We start from the raw sequence: 24,685 nt of genomic DNA, 5'->3' as shown, positions 1-24,685 counted from the left end.
TGCAGAGCAAGTGCTCTGTTCCTCCTGCTTCAACTTTCAGAGCTTACTTGAAGGGGGGTTTCTTGCTCCTGTACTGTACGAAGCTGGCTCTTTACCCCTTCCTACAGCAGATGTTTCTAAGAGCTGGAAGAGTCCGTCCCCTCTTTGCAGAAGTCCTTGCACTTCCAGGGATTTCAGACACGTGGCTTTCATTGACACGGTAACGAGAGCCATGTGAACAGGCTGAAGCTTCAGTTAAAACCTTTAACCTCTCCAGCTCTTGGCTGGTAGGAGTTTGTTTGGCTCCTAAGTATTGAAGTCAATGTGGGGTACCCTGTCACTGTGGGCCCCTAAGACTGGTGGGATGAGTTTGCAAAAAGGGCCCTAAGCACCAGGTCTGCTGTGGTTATTATTAATGCGTCACACGTGGGCTTTACAAAAGCTAAAGGGAAAATAGAGATTTAAAGCTGGATAAGATGTGCATTTAGCGGATGCTGTGCATGACTTATAAATCAAAGTTGTTGTTCAGCTCTGAAAGCTGTGACCTACAGGAAGACCATTTAAACTGAAAAGAATGAGCTGGCTAATGAACACAATAGGGTTGTAAAGTTGGAAAGCCCAAGTGGAAGAGATCCTGCTTACTGCTTGTTGTGTCTTGGAGCCTAGTCCCGGGGAGAGGGAGGGAGGGAGGAGCTGCTGTTGCAGTCCTGTCTAGCAAGCAAGGTTTGTATTGGACAGAGCAGCAGAGGGAAATCCTCCTGGACCAAGAAGGGAATAGCTTTCCCCATCGCTGGCTTCCAGGTGAGCTGCTGAGTTAGATTCCTAATAGTGACATTCAAAGAGTTCCTGTGGCTTCTTGATTGGCATCACCAGATAACGGCAGGGTTGGAGTAGGAAATAATCAGTCTGCATTTTGTTGGGTTTGTTTCTCTTGTGTTCTCAACTTTGTACCTGAAATCCGTACCCTCGCTTTGCTGTTAGCAAGTTTCTTGGAACTTGTTGGTGTTTAACTGGGGAGTCTGACTAGAAGAAGATTTTTCTTCTCCATAAACTGCAAATCCAAACGACACAGGCATAGACCAGCTCTTTAGGTGCCTGTAGGCTGGAGAAAGCTCAGGAATTCTGGGCACTTGGGTGGCTTTCCCCTAAGCTGTAAGAGCTGCTTGGAGAGCGGGTAACTCCAGATGTCTGGTCTTGGAGAACAGTGCTGTCAGCTGATGTCTGTTTTGGGCATTCTAAGATACTCATGGGATTGAAGACAAGTTGCTCGTTGCTACCTTTTGCCTTCTGAAGGGCTGGTGACTAGATGCCTACCTGGGAGGATCAGAGCTTAGTCTACTCAGACTACTCTGGATGTTGTCTGGCCATCTAGTTAATGGGTCCATCAGACCTGAAGCCAAGAAGAATGGGTTTAGCTTGATCATAGTGACTCTTGGCTTCTCTGAAAACCTAGTGCACAAAAGCCTGTTAGCTGCACAGTAGGAAAATTGGTGCCTTAGTTATTATTTTATATGTGGGTAATGAAGGTCATGTAAAATACTAAGATTCTACAGCATGGCCATAATGAAGTTGAACCTTCTTCCTCGCTTAAATCCTATCTTTTTGAATCATTCCCCTCATGTTAAAGAATAATAATGCTTCTGATGCACTGCTCTGCTTGGGAGCCTGTAATTAGACTGTTTCCCGAGATGGTATAACTACTGTCGTTTGGCAGCCCTGTCTGTCAGACAGGCACCTAAAATGAACGGAGCGTATAAAGTCCCACTAAAATTTCGGCTTTATGGGGAACACAATATTACACCAAGAGTCCAATGAACTGTTCTTTTTTTTTTCCAGTCCAAGTCAGTTTTTGAAGGTGTTTGCTCTTGCAGTGAAATATGGTGAGTCTAGACGTGGTTTTAAATCCTGCTGCATTGTTCGTTCAGCCTTGGGCAGCCTTCCTGCCTGTCTTTGCTTGAGCTTCACTGCTGAAGGGTTTGCTGATCCCAGCCACGTTGCAAAGGTGTTTGAGGGTGCTAATGTAACCTATATCTTGATTGTTAACTAACAGCCCTAATAAAGACTGCTAGTGTGCTGAAACTCAGGCTCCAGTAGGACTAGAAAAACATCTTTGATCTTTTGTGAATACAGATGCAGAGCCCCCCCCCAAATTTCTGTGCTTATAGTTCCCTGTACAGTAGAGTTGAATTCGGCTATTCTGCTTGGCACATTGCATATGTCTGTCGCAAACATGTCAGCAGCACGAGATCTGTGTGTTATGGCACTCTGCCGAGCATGAAACCAGGATGTAAGTTGTGTTTCTAATTTAATTTTTTTCTTATACCCATGAAAGGGGAGAGATACATATCACAGACGTTGTTGGTGATAAACCCCTGTAGCCATCTCTGGTTATCAAACTGAAAGACTCTTTTTAAAATGTATCTTGTTGGTTCCTAATCTGACTGCTGTACTGTCTCGTGCTATTAAGCATTGAAATGAAAATGGTGGCCTTATTTTCTGCTTATGGTTGTCTTTATGGTTCACGTGGATGGAGCCATTTCCTCCCCCCCCCTTTTTATTTGAAGTCTTTCTTTTGTAAAGATCAAAAGCTCTAAGCATCCTTATAGTCTTTTGTTTTTCAGTTTTTAAGGTGAAACTGGTTCATGGATGTAATGCCATACACCTAATGGAGCTCCTTTTGAGGTGCTATCTTTTACAAGATTGAGAGTAACAGAAGCTTGAAAGTCAGGCATTTGCCAAAAAAAAGAAAAAAAATTCATCAATGAAGAACACGTGAGGTTGAAGAAGCTTTCAGAGCAGGGCCCAAATGCCAAGAGAAGGCGGCTCAGGAACTACAGCGCATCGCTTTCTCCCGGGGAGCTGGCTGAGCTTTGCTGGGAGCACTGCGGACCTCGTTGCTGCTAACCTTTTCAGTTGGGAACAGTATTTATGTTACTGCCCTTACCGTGCCCATCATAGGATGGGCCTCTTGAACATGCCCCGTGTGTTGTGCTGTGCATGCCCCGTTTAGCTAACTTTCTCAAGAGTTGTTCCAGCTCCAGCCCGCCAGCCTAGTGAGCAGGTTGGAGGTGATTCTGTTCATAAGAGGAGTTTGTATGATCATTCCTTAAGTGCTGCTCTGTCTAGTTCAGATCAGGTTCAGACCAGGCAGAGGTACTGCTGTCTTCCAGGAGCCACAAACAAACTGGTGCAATTGTGCCATAGAGATTTGTCAAGACTGTTGACTCTGGAGTCTAATGAGAACCAAAGTGTCAATATTAATCCCTCTTAATGCAGCTGGTTTAGCAGAAACTGTAGGTTCTTTATACTAGCACTGAAGCACTGGTGCTCTTTTCTTTCCCCTGACATTAGACCTTTAGCAAAGCTTTGAAGTATCTTGGTTTGAGAGCTTTTGTGTTCTTCAGGCCTTCTAGGAGCTGAGCCTGATCTGTCAGGCCCATTACTTCTGAAAGAGCTGTAGAAATGGTGCAGGCTGAGCAGTAGTGATGGCTGAGGCTGAACAAGTTTCACAGTTCATTTCAGATAAGCACTCAAGTTTGACTTGTCTTTGCAGCTGCTTAGACTTTCTCTGCCAGCCTTGTCTGGTAGCAAATAAAAACTTCTTCCTGGGTGTGCTTTAGGCTTTTCTGGCTGGTGGCACTGAGAAATTTCAGCTTAAAGTTTGGCTGAAGAGTCCAGGAAGCTTCCATTGAGTGCAGGATGTGTGGGACCAAGTCTCATGCACACACCCCCTACATCAGCTGTTGGGGAGAAGCACGCTTGGGACCAAGAGCTGAGGATGACTGAAGGTCCATGGTATATGACTTGCTGGATCTTATTTTGCAAGCTTATTTCCTCATTCTCTTGTGTGGTTTCTTTTAGGGCTTTACTTAACCTCCCCCTTTAGCCTTCAGAGTGTTTTAATGAAGTCCATATGTCCTTTTCTCTCGTTCCCCTGGGGCCTAGGCTGAAAGCCCAAAGTTTGTGATAGGAGAGTTTGACGCTGGGGTCAGCAAGAGTGGGGTCACTGCTTACTCATTTGCTTGGGTTGTCTTTGTTGCCCTTCAGGCGCCAGTCACATTTGGCCAGTCCTGGATATGCTGGAGAGAGTGAGCGGGACAGTGAATTTCCAGCATCACCTGCAGTTTTCCTTCTCCCAGCGCAGCGAAGCATTGCTGGAGGTCTGGCTTCGGCTTGACGGGCTGATGCCAGAATAAGAGCATTCTTTATTGCAGGTTTTATTGAGTTCAGCGCACGGCGTGTCAGCCCTGGGAAGGCTGTGCGTGCAGGGGTTTGTAGATGCTTCCTGTTTAGAGATGCACTGTTTATATTGAACATACCCCAGGTGTCTGCTCGCTGCTGGGTTCTGCTCCAGCAAAGGGCATAGCAGCAGCTGGGGAAACAGTAATTTGCAAAGGCAGCTGCGTGGTCCCACAGGAGCTATTAATGCCCTTGGTGGGACTCTCAATGCTTGGACTAACTGTTTGCTGTATCCAGACACGTGGAGTTCTCATAGCGCCAGGTACTAAAACATCAGTACCTCACTCCTTTTTTTTTTTTTTTTTCTTTTTTTTCTTTTTTTTCTTTTTTTTCTTTTTTTTCTTTTTTTTCTTTTTTTTCTTTTTTTTCTTTTTTTTCTTTTTTTTCTTTTTTTTCTTTTTTTTCTTTTTTTTCTTTTTTTTCTTTTTTTTCTTTTTTTTCTTTTTTTTCTTTTTTTTCTTTTTTTTCTTTTTTTTCTTTTTTTTTTGATGAAAGGATGACTTTGGCATCTTTCTTCAACGCAGCAGTTCATTGGTCTCCTTTTGATCCTTAAGCATTTACCACCACTCCTGTCTTTGAGCTTATTCCCATTAGTGCTGCCACATAAACTACCCCTCGGTGCTGTGACGGGACTGGGGGTAAGTGGGCATTATAAAGGGGGATGAAGACATGGGGTCGGTTCTTTATGTTGTGTGCAAGACCTGCAGAAACTGGGCAGCGTATGGGGATTTCTGTGCAGATTGCTTTCCTGCCAAGGAAGATGTGTAAGTAACGGGCTCGCTCAGGTTTTAACCTTCACCTAGTGTAAACCTGCGACCTAAGTCGTGGTCCCAGATGTTTCCTTTTTGTAAATGCCCTTTCCTGGTGTTTTGGCTGCCTTTTAGGATTTCTCCTCATACCAAAACCTCTTTTCCCTTGATTCACAGGCTCACCTTTACACAAGCAGGGTACCGCCTCCACCGCCAGCGCCGAGAAGTCGGGTTCAAAGGTTGCCGAGGTGGGCGATGATTTCCTGGGAGACTTTGTGGTGGGCGAACGTGTCTGGGTAAATGGAGTGAAGCCAGGTGTGATCCAGTATCTTGGGGAGACGCAATTTGCTCCGGGCCAGTGGGCAGGGGTCGTTCTGGATGACCCGGTGGGTAAGAATGACGGCTCTGTCGGTGGAGTACGTTACTTTGAATGCCAGCCGCTGCAGGGGATTTTTACGCGACCGTCCAAGCTGACGCGGCAGCCGGTGGCCGAGGGCTCGGGGAGCGACGCCCCCTCCGTGGACTCCCTGACGGCTCAGAACTTGTCACTGCACTCGGGGACGGCCACGCCACCTCTCTCCACTCGCGTCATCCCCCTGCGGGAGAGCGTCCTGAACAGCGCCATGAAGACGGGCAACGAGTCTGGATCTAACCTCTCGGACAGTGGGTCTGTGAAAAAAGGGGAGAAGGACTTACGGCTTGGAGATCGTGTGCTGGTGAGTTGATTGCGGGGTCCCCCTAGAAAGGCAAAGGACAAGAATTTGTCCCCTCCCTAAGTGTTCCTGGTCAGGTTCAGGACAAGACAAAAGGAGGACAGAGTTGGTGGTGAGGTGTGGGACAGAGCGTGGTCTTGGAAGGGGGATGCCTGGACCAAGCAGGCATCGAACTTCTGCACTCACTGTTATTTGGGATGCTATTTCTTCTGGACATGTCTCTCTTTCATGTTGATGCAAGACAACATATTCCAGAGCGTTTCTTTTATTGGACAAGTTCTGAGCAGCAGAATGAGGTCAGAGAGAGCAACTCAAACATGAGAGAGAAATAGAAGAAAAATCATTGATTATTATTTTCTAATCCAGTGATCCTCTCCATAATGGTGTGTATTGGGGCTTTCAAGGAATTTGCAACAGAGTGTCTTGTTGCATGTAGTCGTACATTCTCTGCAAGTATTTGCAAGAATGTCTCCTAGCTGGTCACTCCCCTTCTGGTGCTTCAGCTTTTATATGTTGGATATGACACTAACTCCTTTCCCGTACAGAAAGGAACTTGCAATTATTTTTATAAAAGGGCAGGACTTTAGGAGAGATCACTGTACTGATGGATGGGTTCTCCACATCTGATTTTTGTTGTTGTTTTCATTATCTAGAATAGAGTACCTGATGACTTGAAGCCAAAATGCCACACTTGCGCTAAGAATGGCTTTCTGGAAGTTTGCCATCAAGCTTGTCACCGTTTGTGTCCTAGCAAAGGAGTAGTGCTTTCAGTGGAGGTGGAGAAGGAAAAGAAAGATATCAAAGCATGGAAAGACTGAGTTTTGTTCTGCAGTTCTGTAAAAGAGAGTTTAGTTTTGTTTAGTTTGTATGATACATACTGTGCTATAAAATATTGGAAGAGCCAAGCATTTGAGCATAGATCTGTTGCAACTGTATCCCCGGTAATATCCCTGGATCTAAAAGATAAAGGTGACTCTGACCGACAGCGACGACAGGTTGCAGAGGATTAGTCTTTGTGCATCCTGGGCAATCTGGCTCCTGTTTAAAGTTAGCTATGTAGTGTTTCCTTTTTGGGGCACCTGGTTCCAATACCAATAGTGGTAGCAGGGAAGTGTAGACAGACTTGCCGTCTGGTTAATAACAGGGGATTGGTAGAACTTGGCTCCGCAGCTGATGTGAATCAGGAGCATGTGCAGGGGGGTGTCAGAGGCACTCAAATGTCCTTTGTGGTCTCAGAGAGTGGGTTTTTCTGCTGGTGATAGCAGCAACCCTGGGCAGGCTGTGCTTCAAGCTGATGGAGTTGATTCCTTTGCCCTCTGCAGCCCCACAGGGACCCTGGGCAGCTGGGCCACGTTAGAGCAGCCCTACGTGGCTGGGGAGCACCGAGCAGCTGTGACAGACCACACGTGTCTTCTGAGTCAAACCTTCACGTGGCACAGTCTGCTCTGAGGATTTCAGGATCCTGTTGTGTCCAAACGTCAGGCATCTCTGGCATTACAAATACACTTTCAAAGCTAGCAGTGCGCTTGCAGACCAAAATGCTGTTGGGCTGTCCAAGAGTTTTCATTTTATTTAAATAAAATATAAACAATTTAAAGTTGGCTCATTTTCGGAGGAGGAAAAGTGAAGATGGGTTCTGTTTGTGCCCTCTGAATATGACACTTAGTAAATCTAGTGTGAACATGTGGGCTTGTAGACCTAGCTGTAGAGGTGAGAAAGTTTTATATTCTCAAATTTTCCCCCAAATGCGCACTGCGTTCTGTATCGCAGCAGGAGCTGACAGCTGCTCAAGGGTTTGTCACTTGTCTGTCTTCTTCCCGACTTCACCAGAGTCTGCCTCTCTTCCCTCCCCATCCCTACTGTCAGCAAAGCTGCTGCTGTCCCTGCTGGTCCCAGGGGCAGGGGTGGGCAGGGAAAGGTGGCAGAGACATTCTCTGTTTATACACGCACTGATACTTCATGTTGGTGTGTTAAAGCAGCCACACATGGGGAAAAATGAACCCGGGGAATCTGTCCTCCTTCGATCAGTTTATTTGTTTGCTCCCCATTTTCTCCTTTACCTGTTGTAGGGAGTGGGGAGAGTGCTCAGGTGAGAACTTCCCATTTTAGGAGCAGCAGTCGTAGAAGGTAAACTGGAAAATATAAAATCTAGGGTAAACTTGGCACTGTTCTTTCTGAACCAGCCAGGCAATGGAATAGCATTCTCCAGACTTAATTGTTTAACCCCTCTCTTCTCCTGACTGTAAGCTCACCGAGGCAGGGTCTGTCTGCTTAATACTCTGCTTACCTCAGTGTGGCCCACACAGATTGAGATTTCAGCATACCCATGCAATACAAACTGTTAGCATCTCTCCCCTTGGCTTCTGTTGAGTTGTTTTTTGGGGGTTTGGGGGTGGTTTTGGTTGGGGTTTTTTGTTTGTTTTTAATGAAGGTGCATCCTTAAAAGCCCTCCCTCCCTGCCTGCTAATTTATCCACCCCAGATGTTATAAGATAAAATTTGTGCTATGATTTGTTAGTGTAATCAGTAGCTTCAAAAGAGCAAATCTGGAATGAGCTCAGCATCTCGCTGGCTCTAGCAGCAATGCTCAGCTTACAGAAAAATGAGGAATTGTTTGCATGCAGTAGTAGACGTCCAGGAAAAGAACAGATAATGACAACAAGAAGAAATAATTTGCTGTTATGGTTCAGTAACATGTGCTTGGTTTGGCAGATGGCTTTTTTTAGTAATGGAGATGTCAGCTAATCATGTTTGGTGTTTGAATACACAAGCAGTAATTCGGGGTTAACCCGAGTTGCCTCCAATTCCCTGAGTAAATCTTTGCTCTTGTCTTCTATGGATTGGTACTGTTTTAGTTGTCTTTATTACTCTTAGTCTGTGCTTTTCTGAAAGATTATCTTTTTATTTGAGAATGGCTTTTAGGCAGATGGGATCCACCAAAGGCTTTTCAAGTGAGGGAGGACATGTGTTTTCTATAATTGCTCAGTGGATGGAGCACAAGGTTGCAGGGGTCCCTTCCAGGTCTGTAAGGCTGACACCTGGCTGCTTGGCGTTCTGGTCATTTCCTGCTAGTGGTTTTCTTTAACTTCATTAAAGTCCATTATAGCTCAAAGACATTTTTGCTTTTCAATGACTTTGTTCTGAGACCCTTTCTGACTCTGTCGCAGTTGTGAAAAGTGACTTTTAGCTTTCCTTTAGAAGCTTTCCATTAGAAGAACTAGATAATATTTGCCTTTGGCACTTTCTAACTCAGACTTTTTCCCAGAGATGCAAAAATTGCACTAGAGATGAAAAACCCACCCTAATATTGTAGAATTCATCTCTTGAAGTCTGGCAAATGAATATGGAACAATTAACCTTTGCTTTAATAAGAATGGAGCTTCCTGAAGTATGATAGTTGCTGGAGTGCTGCTGTTAACATGCGGCTGGCTTCTTGCCTTCCTCCAGGGAAAGAAGGGATGGAAATAAAGCAATGGAACAGCTGAGCATTTTCTGCTTGGGAGGAATCTCTGCTGTGTTTTTCGCCTAAGAAAATGTATTTTACATGCTTTGGGGGGGGAGGCTTTATGGGCAGCTGAACTCATTCCACACTAAATGTAGTTGCTTTCTTAAGGGTGGGAAGGAGGTGGCTGTTCTCTATGTGTCAGTCTAAATAAAATAATAATAATAATAAAAATTCTCTTCATAGAGGTATTCTGCCCTTTAGCCATCCTTCTGTCTGCTAACTGGGTTTGTACTCTTCAGTACTGAAATGTAGTAATAAACAAGACTATGTAAGGGCCAGGTTCTATCCCAGTGGCTGATTGACTCTATTGCTGTGGGGTGTTGTCCCAGATACCCTTCAGATGGATTCTAGGTTTGTGATTTTGCTAGAACTTGTAGGTGGCCAACACCAGAATAGATGCTGGAATAGCAGAAGCAGCACTAGCAGGGAGATTACGATGGAGCGGCGCCTTGGCTGATGGACAGGCAGGACTGCCGCGGTGGGCTGCTTAGGCTGCTGGAAATAGACTCTGGGCTCCCCCCGAGCGTGTGACTTTAATCATTTTCTCCTCTGCATGCTGCAAAGTGTTTTTGGCCTGTGGTGTGTTGCAACCTCTGGCTACTGGCAAATGACAGAAAATTCTCATGAATAAACTAATCACGTCCTTTTCTTTAGCATCCCCCCTGCACGCCCCTGCCACAACCCTGCTCTGCCAGCCTGAAGCTGCAAGAAAGCCTTTAACCACCTGAGTGAAAAATCATTTCCATTAGAAGCTCCCCAGCGAGAGTTGCAAGCCTAAGCTCTTCTCCTTGGGCAGAGACAACTACTTGCTCTGCTGCCAGCTCGCTTTGAGCTATTTCAGTGCCTGAGACAAGCCTTGCTGCTGCAAAGGCACATGAGGTGTTATGAAGGAAGGATTCGTGCTCTTTATTTTCCTGGTTAACCGTCAGAGCTCTCCCAGTTTGCTGCGGTCTTAGAGGTGCAGCAATGCTCCTGTATGGGCTTTACAGAAAGACAATCACAAGACTTATTTCCTTATTGCAAATCAGGCAGTAAAGAAAGAAGGATCCTATTCTGTAGTTCTACCAAGGTAGTATTTTCAGGGAAGGTGATTTTAGTCTTTCATTGCCTGCTTTCCACTCGGTCCGTAAGGAGACCAGCAATTGCTGTGTCATGACTGGAGAGCGTAGCAGTACGGCAGAGCCCAGGACCTTGCACGGGAGCTTGGGAATGATGGATCTCTGTCCCTATGGAGGTTTGACAGGCAGTGGGAAGTGCAGTCTTCCAGCTGTTTGCAGGATTCAAGAGACAGGGAAACATCTAGGTCTCCTAGTCCAAGCTCTTTCCTCACCATATAAGATTGTTGCCCTTGTGTGGTGTGAAATACAGTGTGACTACTGTTGTCACAGGAGCAAGTGTTCCCTGTCACTGCAATGAAACTAAGAGGAAATAAATAGCCCAAAGCAACCGCCCTGCCCTGCTGTCACATTAACCCTTTCAGGTTTTTTGTGCACGCACACACCCTCCTAACCATTCATTTGGGCTGATGCATTGGCCAGTCCTTGTCTTCTGTGTGCAGTATCTGTCATTAAATAGGAGTTGTAAGTGGCCTCTGACGGGGCAAACTATTATTAACGTGGGCGGACTTTTGTGCCAGAGACAGCCTCAGGAGGGGATGCTGTAATTCTAGGCTTTCCTCTTACACCACATCCCTAGGACATTATTTTCTCACTGGTGCCTGAAAGATAAATGTGCGCAAATGTCTTGCATCAGCAGTGCTGTCAGACCCGTCCCTGTGCAGCGCTGGCTTGGGCTGTGGGGATGGGAAGGCACAAAGATAAGTGGTTGAATTAAAAGAAACTATAAAAATGCCTGTAACTTCACATAGGGACGACTGCCTTGTAATTCCTGGCTAGCTCTTTTTCCCCTCGCTCTAAAAGCCAGTTCTGGCATTCACAGATGCCATAGTGATTATCTGGTCAGATGAAACTGCTGATGGTCAGATGCCACCTGAAGTAAGTTGTATTTACAGACAAACCTGACCACAAGCCAGATCTCCACCTTACCCCTAGCTTGCTGAACGCTGTCCCTGGCTGTCAGCTGGGACACAGCCCCAGTAAGTGATGGCGTGCATTTCCCATAGGTATGTGCATTTACCCCTTTGTACTTACAGATCATTATTTCATGTGATCTGCAATAGCTGGACCCACACCCCCACGCTGCTGCGAAAAGCACCCTCTGTAAATCAAGTCTTGTACAATAATCTTCTGCCATCAATGCTTGGAAGAGCTAAATTATGTGTGGTGGGAAAACACAGCTTCTGCCTCTCTCAGCTTGGGTGGAAATAGGCTCCTTGTCTGGGTGGATGAGTGTAGGGGGGGAAGAAAACCCTTTTTTTTTTTTCCTCCAAGGGAAAGGATGGCTGCTTCAGTTCACACGCTGGATACAGCCCGTAGCTACAGCTCGAACTGGAGCAAGCAGCACTTGTCCAATAGAGGTGAGCTCCAATTTCTTGTTAGTATCGTCTAGTAACAGTGTAGAGTAAGCTTATGTGCAGCACATTAAAAGTAGTTGAAGGTCCTCAGAGTAAAGAAATTGTCCTGTGTCTGCCCTTTCCCTCCTGTCCCCTTCCTTTCTCTTCCCACAGGCGAGCAGTAGGAGAGTTTCACAGCTCCGCCAGGACCCAGCATGAGACACAGGAACCCTGCAGAGGAGGCATGTCAGTGTGCTGTACTTGGGCACTTATTGTTCCCACCTTGACCCTCTGGTCAGCAGCACTGTCTTGTGGAGATGCTTTGGAAAGCAGCTGAGAAAATAAATTTAGATGGGTAAATTAGAATTTTAAGCAGACAGCACAGCATCATCTCCGTGGTTTCTGCCTGGGGATATGCTCAAGCAGGCATCTACAGCCATTGCTGACCCCTGAACCGTGCATGACATGGTGGGGAACGGTTCCTGTTGGCCTGAATGACACTTAGAATTTTATTTTTCTTTTCTCCCTGAGCAGTACTGGAGCGTATTGCAAGCAATGCATTGCCCACAGGCCCTGGGTTGAGGACAGCTGTTAAGAGGTTCTTGTTGAGAGCAAGAAACTGCTGTGGGGCGGGCAGGGAGGACATAAGGGGAAAAGAGCAGATGCAGGTTGGAGGGAGTCTGACTTGCAGCAGCCAGATTGAGATATGGCCTGGTGCTAATTTGGTAAATTGTTTAAATGGTATGTTAGCAGCTCTGATGAAGACAGTGTCTGGAAGGATTACCATCATTGTCTTTTCAGCCCTGGGATACTGGTCTGGATCCAATTTTGTCATTTTGATGAGAAAACCATAGTAAAACGTGATGTCAGTGATACTGCAGTTAGCAGGGAAGGCGTATGGATGTCCTTCTTCTATGAGTGCATGTTGGTCTTCTGACTCACCAGTTAGGACACAGACCTGTTAAATATTCCTGGCTTCATTTTGTTGTGAAGGTCAAGCCCAAGACTGTCTCTTGAGACTATTGGAGATCTTTTGTTGAGGAAAGGCCAGGTCAGGAAGATGGTCTTTAGTCAAAGGCATGAAAAAGGCATCGGAGCTGAGGCAGAGAACTTCAGTCTGGAGCTGAACTTCCCAAGAGGTCAGAGGCATGTGGCTCTGAGGCTGCTTGAATCCAGCTGGAGAGGGTGGACCACCATGAGCTTGTGTAATGTTAATCATAAGTGGTTTTTACCTGTAACTGAGAAATTTGGAACGTTGATGCTGGTCAAAATACCCTCCAAAACAAAAAATCCTATATCACTATGTCAATATTGTTTCTGGTTTTTGGAGTTTCATGAAAGAGCTATTTTGAGCTGCTTTTTGGTTTTGGGTTGTTGTGTTTTTTTCCCAAAACGAACTAAACCCAGTAACATTTTACATCTGGTAAAATCCCATTCTCTTGGACATGAATAATCTCAGTAATAGTTTTGGTAAGGTAACTATTAACGGCTTCTCAGAAAAGCTTTGGGAGTTTTGTTCAGTTCTGAACGAAACTTGTCAACTATAAAAGCCGTGGCAGGTCTGAACTGCCGGGGTGTAGCTGAGCTCGCTGGCAGCCTTGTTAACTCTGTGCTGTCTTGTGCTTTAGCAAAGAGACGGGTTGCCCTGTCCGGTTTGTCTTTGCTTAACTCCGGACACTCGGCAAGCTGAAGGTGTGGTTGCGGCTCTGATCAATGTGCCGGGCTGAGAGATGCAGACAAGTTTTCCACAGAGAAACTCATGGCTCAGGGTGGCACTGATGCTAATGGCAGGCTGAGATGTTGATGGGATGGAAATCATCTGGTCTCTAGCGTGATGATGGCAGTCGTGTTAGTGCAGTAGGAGCCGCCCAGCTCTGCTGTCTTTCACGCCCGGATTGTGGGGCATGGTATCAAAGCTAGGCATGTGCAGAGGGGGTGGCTGTGAGCTACCATGAGTTATGCTATGCAATTGCTAACCTCCCTGGCTTTCACAAGCTGCCTTTTATCCTCCTTCCAAGGTGATACCTCTGATTTATTGAAGGGTCTGATAGAAACAAACGCTTCTGTTTTGATGAGGCTGTTTCGTGCGCTGATATGACCTGCCAGCTGGATTTTTCCAAAAAACATTATTTATTTTAGCAGCATTAGCAGATTATCAGGGATGAATAAATCTGCACGTCTGAGTCGGATGAATTTTCTAGGCTCTCCATCCATAAGAGTTTCTGTGTGCCTGCCAAAAGATGGGAAGTTCAACAAGAGCGTCAAGCGCTGGCATGTGAGTGTGACAGCCTGATGTTGGCTTCTGACTGTACTGCCAGCGCTGTCGGGATGCGGGGAGCCCAGGCTGCTGGGGAGCAGATGTGTCCGCTCTGGCTTGGGGGAGAAGATAAACGCTGTATGGCAAGGGTGTATTTCACAGAAAAGATGGCAGAATAATTAATGCTTGAAAGAGAAAATAAAATACATTGCTTTGGAAGCAGAGAATCACATTGCCGTTTGGGGGAGCGTTAGACCTGATCTGCACTTAGCATCTTCACTGATGTATGGCTTTCGGGTAGGAATGTGACCTGCTCTCTTACTGTGCGGTTTTGGTATTGGCATAATTAGATAATGTGTGTATTAAGTCAATAGGGCTAGTTATTTTTCTCTCCTGTTTGGAAACAGCTTTCTCAAAATAAGTAATATCTATGGGGACGTAACTGAGCGGTCCTGTTTGTGTGGACGGAGGAATGTGGGCCTCTAGTAGATGGCCAGAATAGCATGGGTAAGAGTCACGCTGATGGAGGGAGCTCGTCAGGTCTTTAAGGTGTTTACATGAGGCTCTGTGGGGTTGGGATCATGTGGCTTGGTAAAGGAAATGTGGCTCAATATCTGTAGTTAAAACTCAATAAAAATAAAATTGAGGGAGCTTACCAGCAATGGTAAGTTACTATAAATGACATGAAGATGAATTACACCTATATTGAGTTCAACCTGCAGCTAAAGAAATGTATTAGAATGGCATTAAATCATTGCATTAATATTAAGAGACTAAGTCTGTATAAACTCAAATAAATCAAAAAGGGGACTGCTGTTTGACCGTGAGTGACAGGTGAATAATTTTGCTGCAACTGTTCAAATCTGTAACTTGCCAAACCTAATACTGGAACTGAATCATCTTTTTACTCCTGGACACAACGTAGGACCACAAAGCTTTCTTGTGATACTTTTCCTGCTGGCAAATATTTTCCTCCTTCCTGTAGCAAAGAGAACAACATCAACAAAGGTTTTTCCATAAGCAGCACTTTGAATAGTGAGAGAAATTACAGAAGATGGCTCAAGCTGCATGCTGCAGCGCAGCCTCCCAGGACTTGAGGTAGGACCCAGACTTCAGAGCTGTGTTCTTCAGTCCATTCAGGTGCAGTTATTTTTAGGCTGGGAAAACTCTCTCTCCTTTGCATAAGCAATTTTCAGAATTTTTAGGGATTCAGAATTGGTAAATCTGTAACATCCTTACCCAGGAATAGACAAAACTGGAGATTTCTGCATTTGACTATTACTGTTTTCTGTAGGAGAATATTACTCTGTTGATATCCTTTTATGTAAAATTTAATATTAAGAAAATTAATAACCACAAGTCATTCAAGATAAAGCTGCAAATTTAATTTTAAACTTATTTTTTAAGCTTTCTTCTTTGAACCTAGGCTTTAGCAGGGATAGGCTAAAAAAGGTTTAAATCATATGCTGATTTGCTTGAAGTACAAACCTTTAGAAGATCCCTCCTGCTCTTCCCTCTTTCTCTTCTCTGCACAAGTATCTAAGCAAACCTGTAGGAGCTGCCAGTGCAAAGACAGGCAGCTGCTGCTCAGTGAAATGTGCTGTCATTGCAGTGATCAAAACACAGCTTCGTACATTCCTGACTAGAGTCTACTCAGCACGCTGAAAACTTTGAGTGTACATATGGGAGCAAAAGGTGTGATTTATATTTATTTCTCCATGGAGGGAAAAAATCTGTGCTAGTGGAAGCCTAGCAGTGAGATGAGACCCTTTCCCATGCAGCATGCTAGCGCCGTGAATTGATGTAGAAGGTGTAGGTAAAAGCAGAGGTTTTTTCTGTACAAAACGCCTCTATTTTGAGAAATTTGCTGTGAGAGCTGTTCGTTACGTACTAGCAAACCCTGCATGGGGACAAGCTGAAGAGCTGGCTGAGCTTGTCTCTTTGATGTCCTGTCCCAGCATTGCTCAGAACTGCTGGCTGAAAGAACAGAACTGAAACCCCGTTAGTGCAGATCTTCGTTCTTTACAGAAGGCAGGTATGAGCTGTGCTTGGAGGGCTTAGACTCCTTCATGGCCTCACAAGGTAACTTTGTGCAATTAGTTGATGCCTTAAAATATGTTTTCGCTGTATTTGTCCTGACATCTTCCAGGCAGGCAGGTCCAAAAGTGGGAGTTTGTTAACCTGCTTGTAGTTATTGAAGAGACATCTTTAGTGCTAGGAGAACTTGATATGAAAACTATCTGTTCTGGTTTCATTAGATCTGAAACAGAAAATACCGATGATGTCTTCCCCCTCTCCTCTCTCCATGGCTGTCCCAGCTTTAGTCCCCTGTGGCAGTGCCAGTGCTGCTGACTCTAATGCTTGGCATCTTATCTCCAACAGGTTGGTGGGACAAAGACAGGAGTTGTGCGCTACGTGGGAGAGACGGATTTTGCCAAAGGAGAGTGGTGTGGTGTGGAACTGGATGAACCCCTGGGGAAGAACGACGGGGCAGTTGCTGGTACAAGGTACTGTGCGTTCTCAAACCCAGCCTGGGTTGTGTAGGGTTCTACACACCTCCTAGGATGGCTGGGGGCCAAATGCCATTTGGACCTGGGAGGAGGACTCAGGGCTGTGTGCGGCTGTGTTTGGTTGGACATTGTGGGTTGGGAGGAAGAGTCCAGTTTTTAGGTTTTTAAGCTTTGGGATATCTTTGCGGGGAGATCAATAGAAACTTCATCACTGGAGCATGTTAAAGCAGGATCAGTTAAGGTCTGTAAAGAAGTAAACCAAGTGGCTTCAGGAAACAGGAGAGAGTAGGAAGAGAAGATAACTTATAGTGGGATTTTGTTTTTGCTAGAAATTGATTCTGTGATTGTATTAGCTCTGCTTTTTACCACACGTTCCCTTCATAAATTTGCTTCTTGTGGTATAATTCACCCTGCCAGAACTAAAGAAGATAAAGATTTGACTCTCTTTTTTCCTCAGCTTAATGTTGTTCTTTCTGGGGACAAATTTCCAGAGAACTGAAAGAACGATTGGAGGTTGTTTTCTGTCGTCGTAGTAATTCTGTAGTATGACAGCTGTCTGCTGATGGAGTCAGAGGTAGTAAGATCAATAGGTACCTCTACTATTTTCTTTTCAAAAAAACCCCTTGTTAGTATCTATAAAGCTAGGCAGGGGCATCTCGCAGGCTTGCTGGGAAGCTGTTTCTGTTCACGTGGAAACTGGAGAAGAGAATGACCCTCAGCCTCAGATCTTGAGCTTGGGGACATTTGAATCTGAGTTATAGAGCAGAACTTTGACCCTGCTTCAAATACAGGTGGAACAGATTCCTTGTCCTTCACAAGTTCCTTTAGTGGGAAATACTGTTGATTTCTTGGCGCTTCTTGAGGGAATCTTGCATTAGAGGTGAGATTTAGCTTTGAAACTGAGGAGCTGAGAGTTCCTCCCTTGTTAGATATCAGATTCTGTAATAAAGGTTTCTTGTGTTGGGTCAGCCTCGTTCTGTCTTACAGCCATGTGCTTTCATTTAAAATAAGAGAAACGTTGCCTTGTTCAATGTCAGGACAAGAAACCAGTAAATGATTGGCAGCAGATGGCTGAGTTCCAGCCTGTTCTCAAAAGAAAAGAACCAGGATGACAGAGAATAAGGATGACAGAGAATAAGTCATGGAGTGAATCCAAGTCCCTTATCTCTAAGCTTAATCTTCAGGGTGCTCAGAAAGTATTTATTGTCTCTGTGCACGTGGAAGGTGTGGAAGGCAGATGGGAGGTGCTCCCTCTGCCTCTCGTCCTCACACCTCTGTTGCTGTGTTTTGAAAATCCAACTTTTGGAAGTCATCTATCTTCTGAAACTGCTACATCTTGGCCGAGGTTGCTATGGTGTGTACCCTGTCTTCAAGGCTTCTCCTTTGTTTCACACTTTATCAACAGCAGGAAAAATTGAGCTCCACAGCAGGGATCGGGAGTGAATTAAGAGGTTTGGATTAAACAAGGGAGATCGAGGGAAGTCTGTAAGGCATCCCTGCCCCTTGCATCCAAGGTGATTTTACAGATGATATCGCAATAATGGATACTAGCTGATACAGCAGTGGTGCATGTGGACTCTCCAGCTGAAGGGCTCTCTGTCTACTAAGGATTCAGCTGCAGGTTTGCAGCATTTGTCCCTGTTTGTCCTTTGAGTCTTCATCCAACCTTCTGATTTTCTTACAGTATGTGCCGATTTCAACAGCAGTGTTTTGGAGAAGCCAACATAGTAAAACCAACTCTCTCGGTGCATGCAGGCACCCCTCAGACAGTCTTCCCTATGTTTGCCACCGCCACATGGGGTTCCTGATACTGCCCTCAGCTTGTCCTGCCAGAATCAGTCTGGGCAGAGACTGCTCAGGACTTTGGAGTCTCTCTGCTTTGGTGATGGTTGCCATCTAGTGAGCATCCTCGGCCTGGCTGCCCGAGACCAGCGCTTGTTGCCGCAGTAGCTGTCTGCTACAGCAGGAGAGTCGGGTCCAAAGGGCCACTCAAGACAGTAAAGGCTGGTGGAAGTAGGACAGCAAACACGTGGGCAAATGAGCAAGAAAAGGACTGTCACCATCTTTGCTGCCGTGGGTTCTCCAGTTGAGTCAGTGGTGAACCAGCTGAAATTTGAGGAGGGTCGCGCTGATTCTCCGGCAGGTTCAGGAAGGGCATCCAGGTCTGGATGTGCGTCAAGGGAAGGATGAAGGGCCAGGGTCTCCCGAGCAGCTTGCGGTTCTCTGGTGGAGACTGCCTGCAGGCTGTGGTAGAGAGGACAGGATATCACTGTGGTGAGCCCCTCTCCGTACATCAGATGGATGCTGCTGAGACACGGTGGGGTTTGCTGCATCTGCTTTCCTGTCTGTATAGGAGACTAGAGAGGTGCTGGTGTGGTATTTTTGCTTTCTTATCCACAAAGCCAAGCAAGTTCCACTTACTCATCTCCAGTATATTAACCTTTACTTGCTTATTTTACTGTTCTTCCTTCTCTGCCCCTGTTCCTACGGGAGTCTGCCCACTAAACTGCTCATGCCTTTGCTTTCACATAGTCTGAAACATCAGCTACAGGCCTTGGACACTGAAGGGTTTTTTTATCTATTTCAAAATTTCCTGTGCTGTTTCCCACCTGCAGTTTGCATTGCCATCACAATGCCACTTTTCTTCCCTGTTTCTTTTTTGTAATGTGGGTTTAGGGCTCCTCAGCACTCAGTGAGGGCAGCTCTTGGTTTTCAAGCAGATTTTTTTTTTTTTCCCCTCCTTCTGCCAGGTATTCTGGACCCAATTCCTGCTTCTGAACTATAAAAGTTAATTGCAACCACTTCCAGTCTGGACTAAAAGAAAATGAGCAGACGCAGAGTGATCAGAGTGCAAGTTTGGACTTGCTAAGACCTGTCAGGGGGGTTTTGAGGGACTTAGCCTTTGGCATTGTTGTACAGCCACAAGTACCAGTCCATGCTTAGACCTGTGGAAGGGGCTGTGCCGTGCTGTTGGTCCACCTGTGCCTACTTCAGTTTGAGAATATGATGCTGTGCAGGGTTTTGGCTGGCTGGCAGGATGTCAGATGGATTTTCTTCCTTGGGTCTCTGTTCCGCAGCAAGGTCAGCCTGCGGTATGGCTGGTTTTCCAAACCCAAGAACCTGTGTTGGCAGCAAGCAGAGGGGGCTAGGTGATTTTGGGTTGTAGAGGGTTGTTCTTGGTTTTTGTTTTTAAAGATTGTTACAGAAAAAATTGGGCTTGAGCAGATGCTTGAAAATGAATCACCTTCTCATCTGGCTAGAGATGAGGCTGTTCTCTGGCCTCCCAAGAGCACAGAGGTCTGCCTGTGATACAGCCGTGTGGCTGCCAGCACTTAAAAATAAAAGGGAATTGGGGAAGCAGCTGCTCACATCTGGAGAGAGAGGACTTGTGCTAGCAAAGCTGGATTTGTGTCATTTATTCGTTAGGACCTGTTTTTTATGTTAAGATAAGGCAGACTATTATATGGCTCAGTATTTTCCCCTAACCTTGCTACGAAGCCTTTGAGAAAGAACTCTTAATGGAGACGGTTTTCTGTGGTGACTACTCCCTTGAAACAAGGGGATGCGACGCCTGGGGATGATCTGGTTTTACTGGCTGCAGTGCAGCTGGCCAGCAACAGATAAACCCTGGCTTGAGCCCGTCGGCCCAAGCTCTGAAGGGGTTTCCAAGGTTTGACACTGTGGGTTTTGGCTCATTTGTATCCTGAAAGAGGGCTCCAGAGAGACATAATCATCAGGCTCGCTGCAGTTGTGGAAAAGAGCTTGCACTGTAATTATCTGATCCTCCCTTTTTTATGCTTGCTTCTTTCTAAGTTTGTTTGCACGGGGACCAGTTTCTCTTTCTCTGCCACCCAGAGGAGATGGCACACACTGGAGTTCGCTGGTTTGCTGTAATGGTATTTTTAGCTTCAAAGTTAGGGGCTGCCATTTTCCCCTTCTGTTTTGGGAGGAACGTTTAAACAGAGCTGTGTGATTCAGATCTTTTTATTCGACACACTTTGCTACGTGACTTTCTTGCAAAGCAGGGTAGAGAACACGCGCAAGTTTTGGGGAGGCTGGTTTGTTGCGGTAAGGAAGGAGTGCCTGTGCTCTCGCTGTGTTTATGTACGGGATCTTTGTGCTGTCCAGGCTACCAGATGGGTCTTTCCTGGCATCTCATCCAAGTGTGCGGCAACTAGTGCGTGGCAATTATCTTGGGTTTCCCTGCTTAAGCACCACGAGTGAAAACATGGAGATGTCCACTACTCTTAAGTGGCAGGAAAGGAGAATAATCCAACCTCTTGCATGCAGGAAACAATGTCACAGCAAAGCACCGAGAGATGAGCTGAGGGCCAGGGTTGCATGTTGCTTAGCCAGTGCCATTCTGTGAGGCTTGGGCGAGATGAATGCTCTTACCACTTCTGACGTGGTGCATCTTCTGTATTACAGGTATTTTCAGTGCCCTCCCAAGTTTGGCCTCTTTGCTCCCATCCACAAGGTGATCCGGATTGGGTTCCCATCAACCAGCCCCGCCAAGGCAAAGAAGAGCAAACGAATGGCCATGGGAGTGTCTGCCTTAACCCACAGCCCCAGCAGCTCCTCCATCAGCTCCGTCAGCTCAGTGGCATCGTCTGTTGGGGGCAGGCCCAGCCGCAGCGGGCTGGTAAGTGGCGCTTTCCAGAGACTGTGCAGCCTCACTCCACTACTACTGTGACCCGGCTCTACAGAGTGGAAGGGTTGGGGTTTTGTTTCAGCAGCTGCACTGGGGCAGCTGCTCCTTCACCATCAATGAGACGAGGGGAGTGGAGTGTGGGATACTGTTACCCACCTTACAGATAGGTCTCCCTCCATGGACACGAGAGGCGTAACAGACACTGAGCAATTGTGACCATTGAAGAGCCCAAAGTGCTACTTGCGATTGGGTGAATCTCAGCTCCACTGTCAAGAGCAGGTTTTGTACAGGATCCCTGCAAAAATTGCCATTGCTTCTTGTCCCTCATGGTTGTGTAGCAGCGTGCCGCTGTGTTGAACATATGCGAAAGCTCCTGCAATGACTGCATTTTACTGTGGAGGGGTGACACTGTCCTGGAATCATGTGCCTTGTGCTTTGGCAGGTACTCAAGAAGGCGGACACCAGAGCAGGCAGCAATATTATTAAAAGCTCTAACTCTGCCATAGCGTGTGCTGCATAGCACCTGCAGTCATCTTGGCTGGGGACGAGGGTGCAGCATCCATTACTGGGAGTGGATCCAACTAGCCCATACCAGTCTCCAGTTGAGATCAGTCCTCCCAGCTGAGCTCACTGTTTGGGACTGCACTGTTGCAGGTCATGAATAAAATATATTTAAGAAGGCAGATGATACTATACATGATAATCTTTCCTGACCCAATTCCCACCCCACATCCTGTCCTTTGGGAAATGGTCCTTTCGGTGCAGTGTAGCAGAGCTATTGAGCTTGTAAGCAGTGTCCAGATGTTTTGCAGAGCTGTTAACCCTGCCTGTAGGGCCCGGAGGGTCCAGAGCTGGAACTGCAGCTCTGTGCAGCCTAATAAATGATCAGTAGGTGAGCTGCATTCCAGATTTAACAGGGGACTTTGAGCTACTCTAGATTAGGAAGGACACAGCTTTACCCCTGTCTCTTTTGAACTCTCTTCCCCAGCTCACAGAGACCTCTTCTCGATATGCCCGAAAAATCTCTGGCACCACAGCTCTCCAGGAGGCACTAAAGGAGAAGCAGCAGCACATCGAACAGCTACTGGCAGAGCGTGACCTGGAGCGGGCTGAGGTTGCCAAAGCCACCAGCCACATCTGTGAGGTGGAGAAAGAGATTGCCATCATGAAGGCCCAGCACGAGCAGGTAGGAGATGATGTGCCTTTATCGCTAGCACACAAATATCTGGCATCCTCTGAAAGTTTTGGATCATGATAACATTACCTGTGTATAGTTTCCTGATGTGAAACCTGGGCTCTGAATTTCTGCCTTTCATGTGGAGACAGCTTCCTGCATGGTGGGTTAAGCTGAGGCTCTTTCTCCACTCCTGCCAGTGGAGCATGTGCTCTCTCTGCCCCAAGCCAGGAGCAGAAAAAGGGCAGTAGATAGTGTCTGGTGGATCAATACATTCGAATGCTGAAATGCAAGTGGAGGGCAAACTTGTTCCCCTTAGCTACCCAATCTGGCCTTGGCCGTGACTGCATTGCAGTGGTTTTTTGATGCTATCGGGCACTGCTGAGAACATCAGCTCAGTTCATATGTCACTGCTTTCCTGCCAGAGGGGAGGTTTTTATCACATTAATAAAGTAGAGATCTGTAAAGAAAACAGACTGATCATATTAGCTGTTTTGCACAAGCATTGTTACAAATGATGTTTTATGCATTTGAATGCTTAAAAGGAGGAGTTGTGTTTGTGCTGTTCAATGACTGCTGTTGCCCTAAATTCCTTGCTCATGTTTATAAACCCTAGTCAGCTACTAGGGAGCATTGATGGCACTGTATATCATTGTGTGGTGGGCCACACCTGCCTGTCAGAACTGCAGAAGAAGTTGGCAAATCAACTACAAACTGACATCTTCCTTGTGTATAGTATTTTCCAGTAATTACCAGTAACAAATGAATTAACGCAAGCCTGAAATGACTTCTTGCTTCATGACCAGGGCTGAATTGCATCTGGTAACCTCAGACCAGATTTTCAAAGCTGTTCAGGCTTTGGGTGCTTACCTCTTCATCAGAGCTGGGTTCTCCAGGGTTCAAGTCAGAGAGGCACTGAAGCGTGGATCAAATTTACAAGCTGCTGGAAATTGAGCAGGTTTTTTCTTTTTAATACCTACATACTGGCCTTTTTTGCAAATCTATCTTCTTACCATAGCAGCCTCTGAGACAGATCATCAAAACCTTCTGTTCCCTTGTTCTGATCCTTTTTTAAACAACTCTATACTTCAAACATTGTTAATTTTGTCACTCGGGCTCTTTTTTGCTGCAGTACGTCACGGAGGCAGAAGGAAACCTCCAGCGAGCACGAGCCCTGGTGGATGGGATGCAGAAGGAGAAGATTGAGCTGTTGAACCAGCTGGAAGAGGAGAAGAGGTAGAGCAGGAGTGGATGGGTGTGGGGGAGATGAGGCTCTTACCCAAGAACATCATTCACTGGACCTAAGGAGAAGAAAGTGACTGGGAGTCATCTTTGGATGTCTTCCAGTGCTTCAAATACGCTGTGTTCCCCTCTCCTGGCCACTGTGGTCTGCCTGCATGTAGGGAAGGGGTGTGCTGCTTCAGGTAACGGGAAGATTAGAACAATGTTGCTGCAGTTGCACATCTGATGTGACTCTTGTCGAGGGTTGGGTATCCAGTACAGTGACTGCCCCCATTTGCTAATCGCAACTGAACAGTGAAGTATTTCCAATTAGTCTTGTATGTTCCCATGTCTTATGGCTCTTAGAGGAGACTCGATGCTATATCATTCGGTGGGGTTGCAGTGAGCTAATTTCTGTGATGTGAGCAGTCTCAGGCTTTTTGAATATGCTTGGCTGAACCTGCCCTCTTGTTGCAATGCAACTGAAAGGCAGAAGACAAACAGCCAGCCAGGACAGCTCACACTTGGGATAGGGGCAGCTCTGTTTTGCTGTCAAAAGGAGTTTCATGATTGGACCCACTTTCCTGCCAAATGCATGTAGCACTTAAGGAAAAAAAAGAGACCATCAGTTTCCATTCCTGATTAGGACTCTAAGTGCTGGCACTCCTGTGATGACCCTGAGAAATATTTGACAGGCTGCTTGCATGTCCAGGAGCATTTGACCAGGGTACATGTTGCACTGACAATACAATGGTGGACACCAGTTGATCTACCACTGCCCGTAGAAGGCCAAATAGTCTTGGTCTCCTGCTGGGCAGTGAAGTTATTGGGGGTTTCCAGCCATCTTCCCTGTTGTTTGGTTCCCAACACAAAGCAGGGAGAAGCAGCATTATTAGCCTGAAGGAATGAAGGGCTCCAGTCAGATCAGTAACTCTGGGATTTGATACTCTGACCAAACTCAACCACGTCACTGTGTAAACTGGAATTACTCGGTAAAGGTGTGTTGTGGTTTAACCTGGCAGGCAGCTAAACACCACGCAGCCGTTTGCTCACTGCCCCCCCATGGTGGGATGCGGGAGAGAATTGGGGGGGGGAAGTAAAATTTGTGGGTTGAGATAAAGACAGTTTAACAGGACAAAAAAGGAAAGGAAAATAATAATAATAATGATAATAGAATATACAAAATAAGTGATGCATGATGCAATTGCTCACCACCCGCCAACTGATGCCCAGCCA

General features: G+C 46.1%; 1 protein-coding gene across 1 annotated transcript in view; it reads left to right on the top strand.

The window, feature by feature from the left end:
• Positions 1-24,685, top strand: part of CLIP2 (CAP-GLY domain containing linker protein 2) — a 63,702-nt gene that overhangs the window by 16,686 nt on the left and 22,331 nt on the right. Inside the window, exons 2-6 of the mRNA XM_009319280.1 lie at positions 5,145-5,683; positions 16,276-16,400; positions 20,832-21,045; positions 22,043-22,240; positions 23,361-23,464. Coding sequence (XP_009317555.1) covers positions 5,145-5,683; positions 16,276-16,400; positions 20,832-21,045; positions 22,043-22,240; positions 23,361-23,464 — 1,180 coding nt within the window. The remainder of the gene's footprint in view (positions 1-5,144; positions 5,684-16,275; positions 16,401-20,831; positions 21,046-22,042; positions 22,241-23,360; positions 23,465-24,685) is intronic.

Source organism: Pygoscelis adeliae, unplaced genomic scaffold, assembly GCF_000699105.1.
Source record: "Pygoscelis adeliae isolate BGI_AS28 unplaced genomic scaffold, ASM69910v1 Scaffold282, whole genome shotgun sequence".
NCBI lineage: Eukaryota > Metazoa > Chordata > Aves > Sphenisciformes > Spheniscidae > Pygoscelis > Pygoscelis adeliae.
Note: the sequence above shows the minus strand (reverse complement) of the source record. Positions and strands in the feature narration are given on the sequence as shown.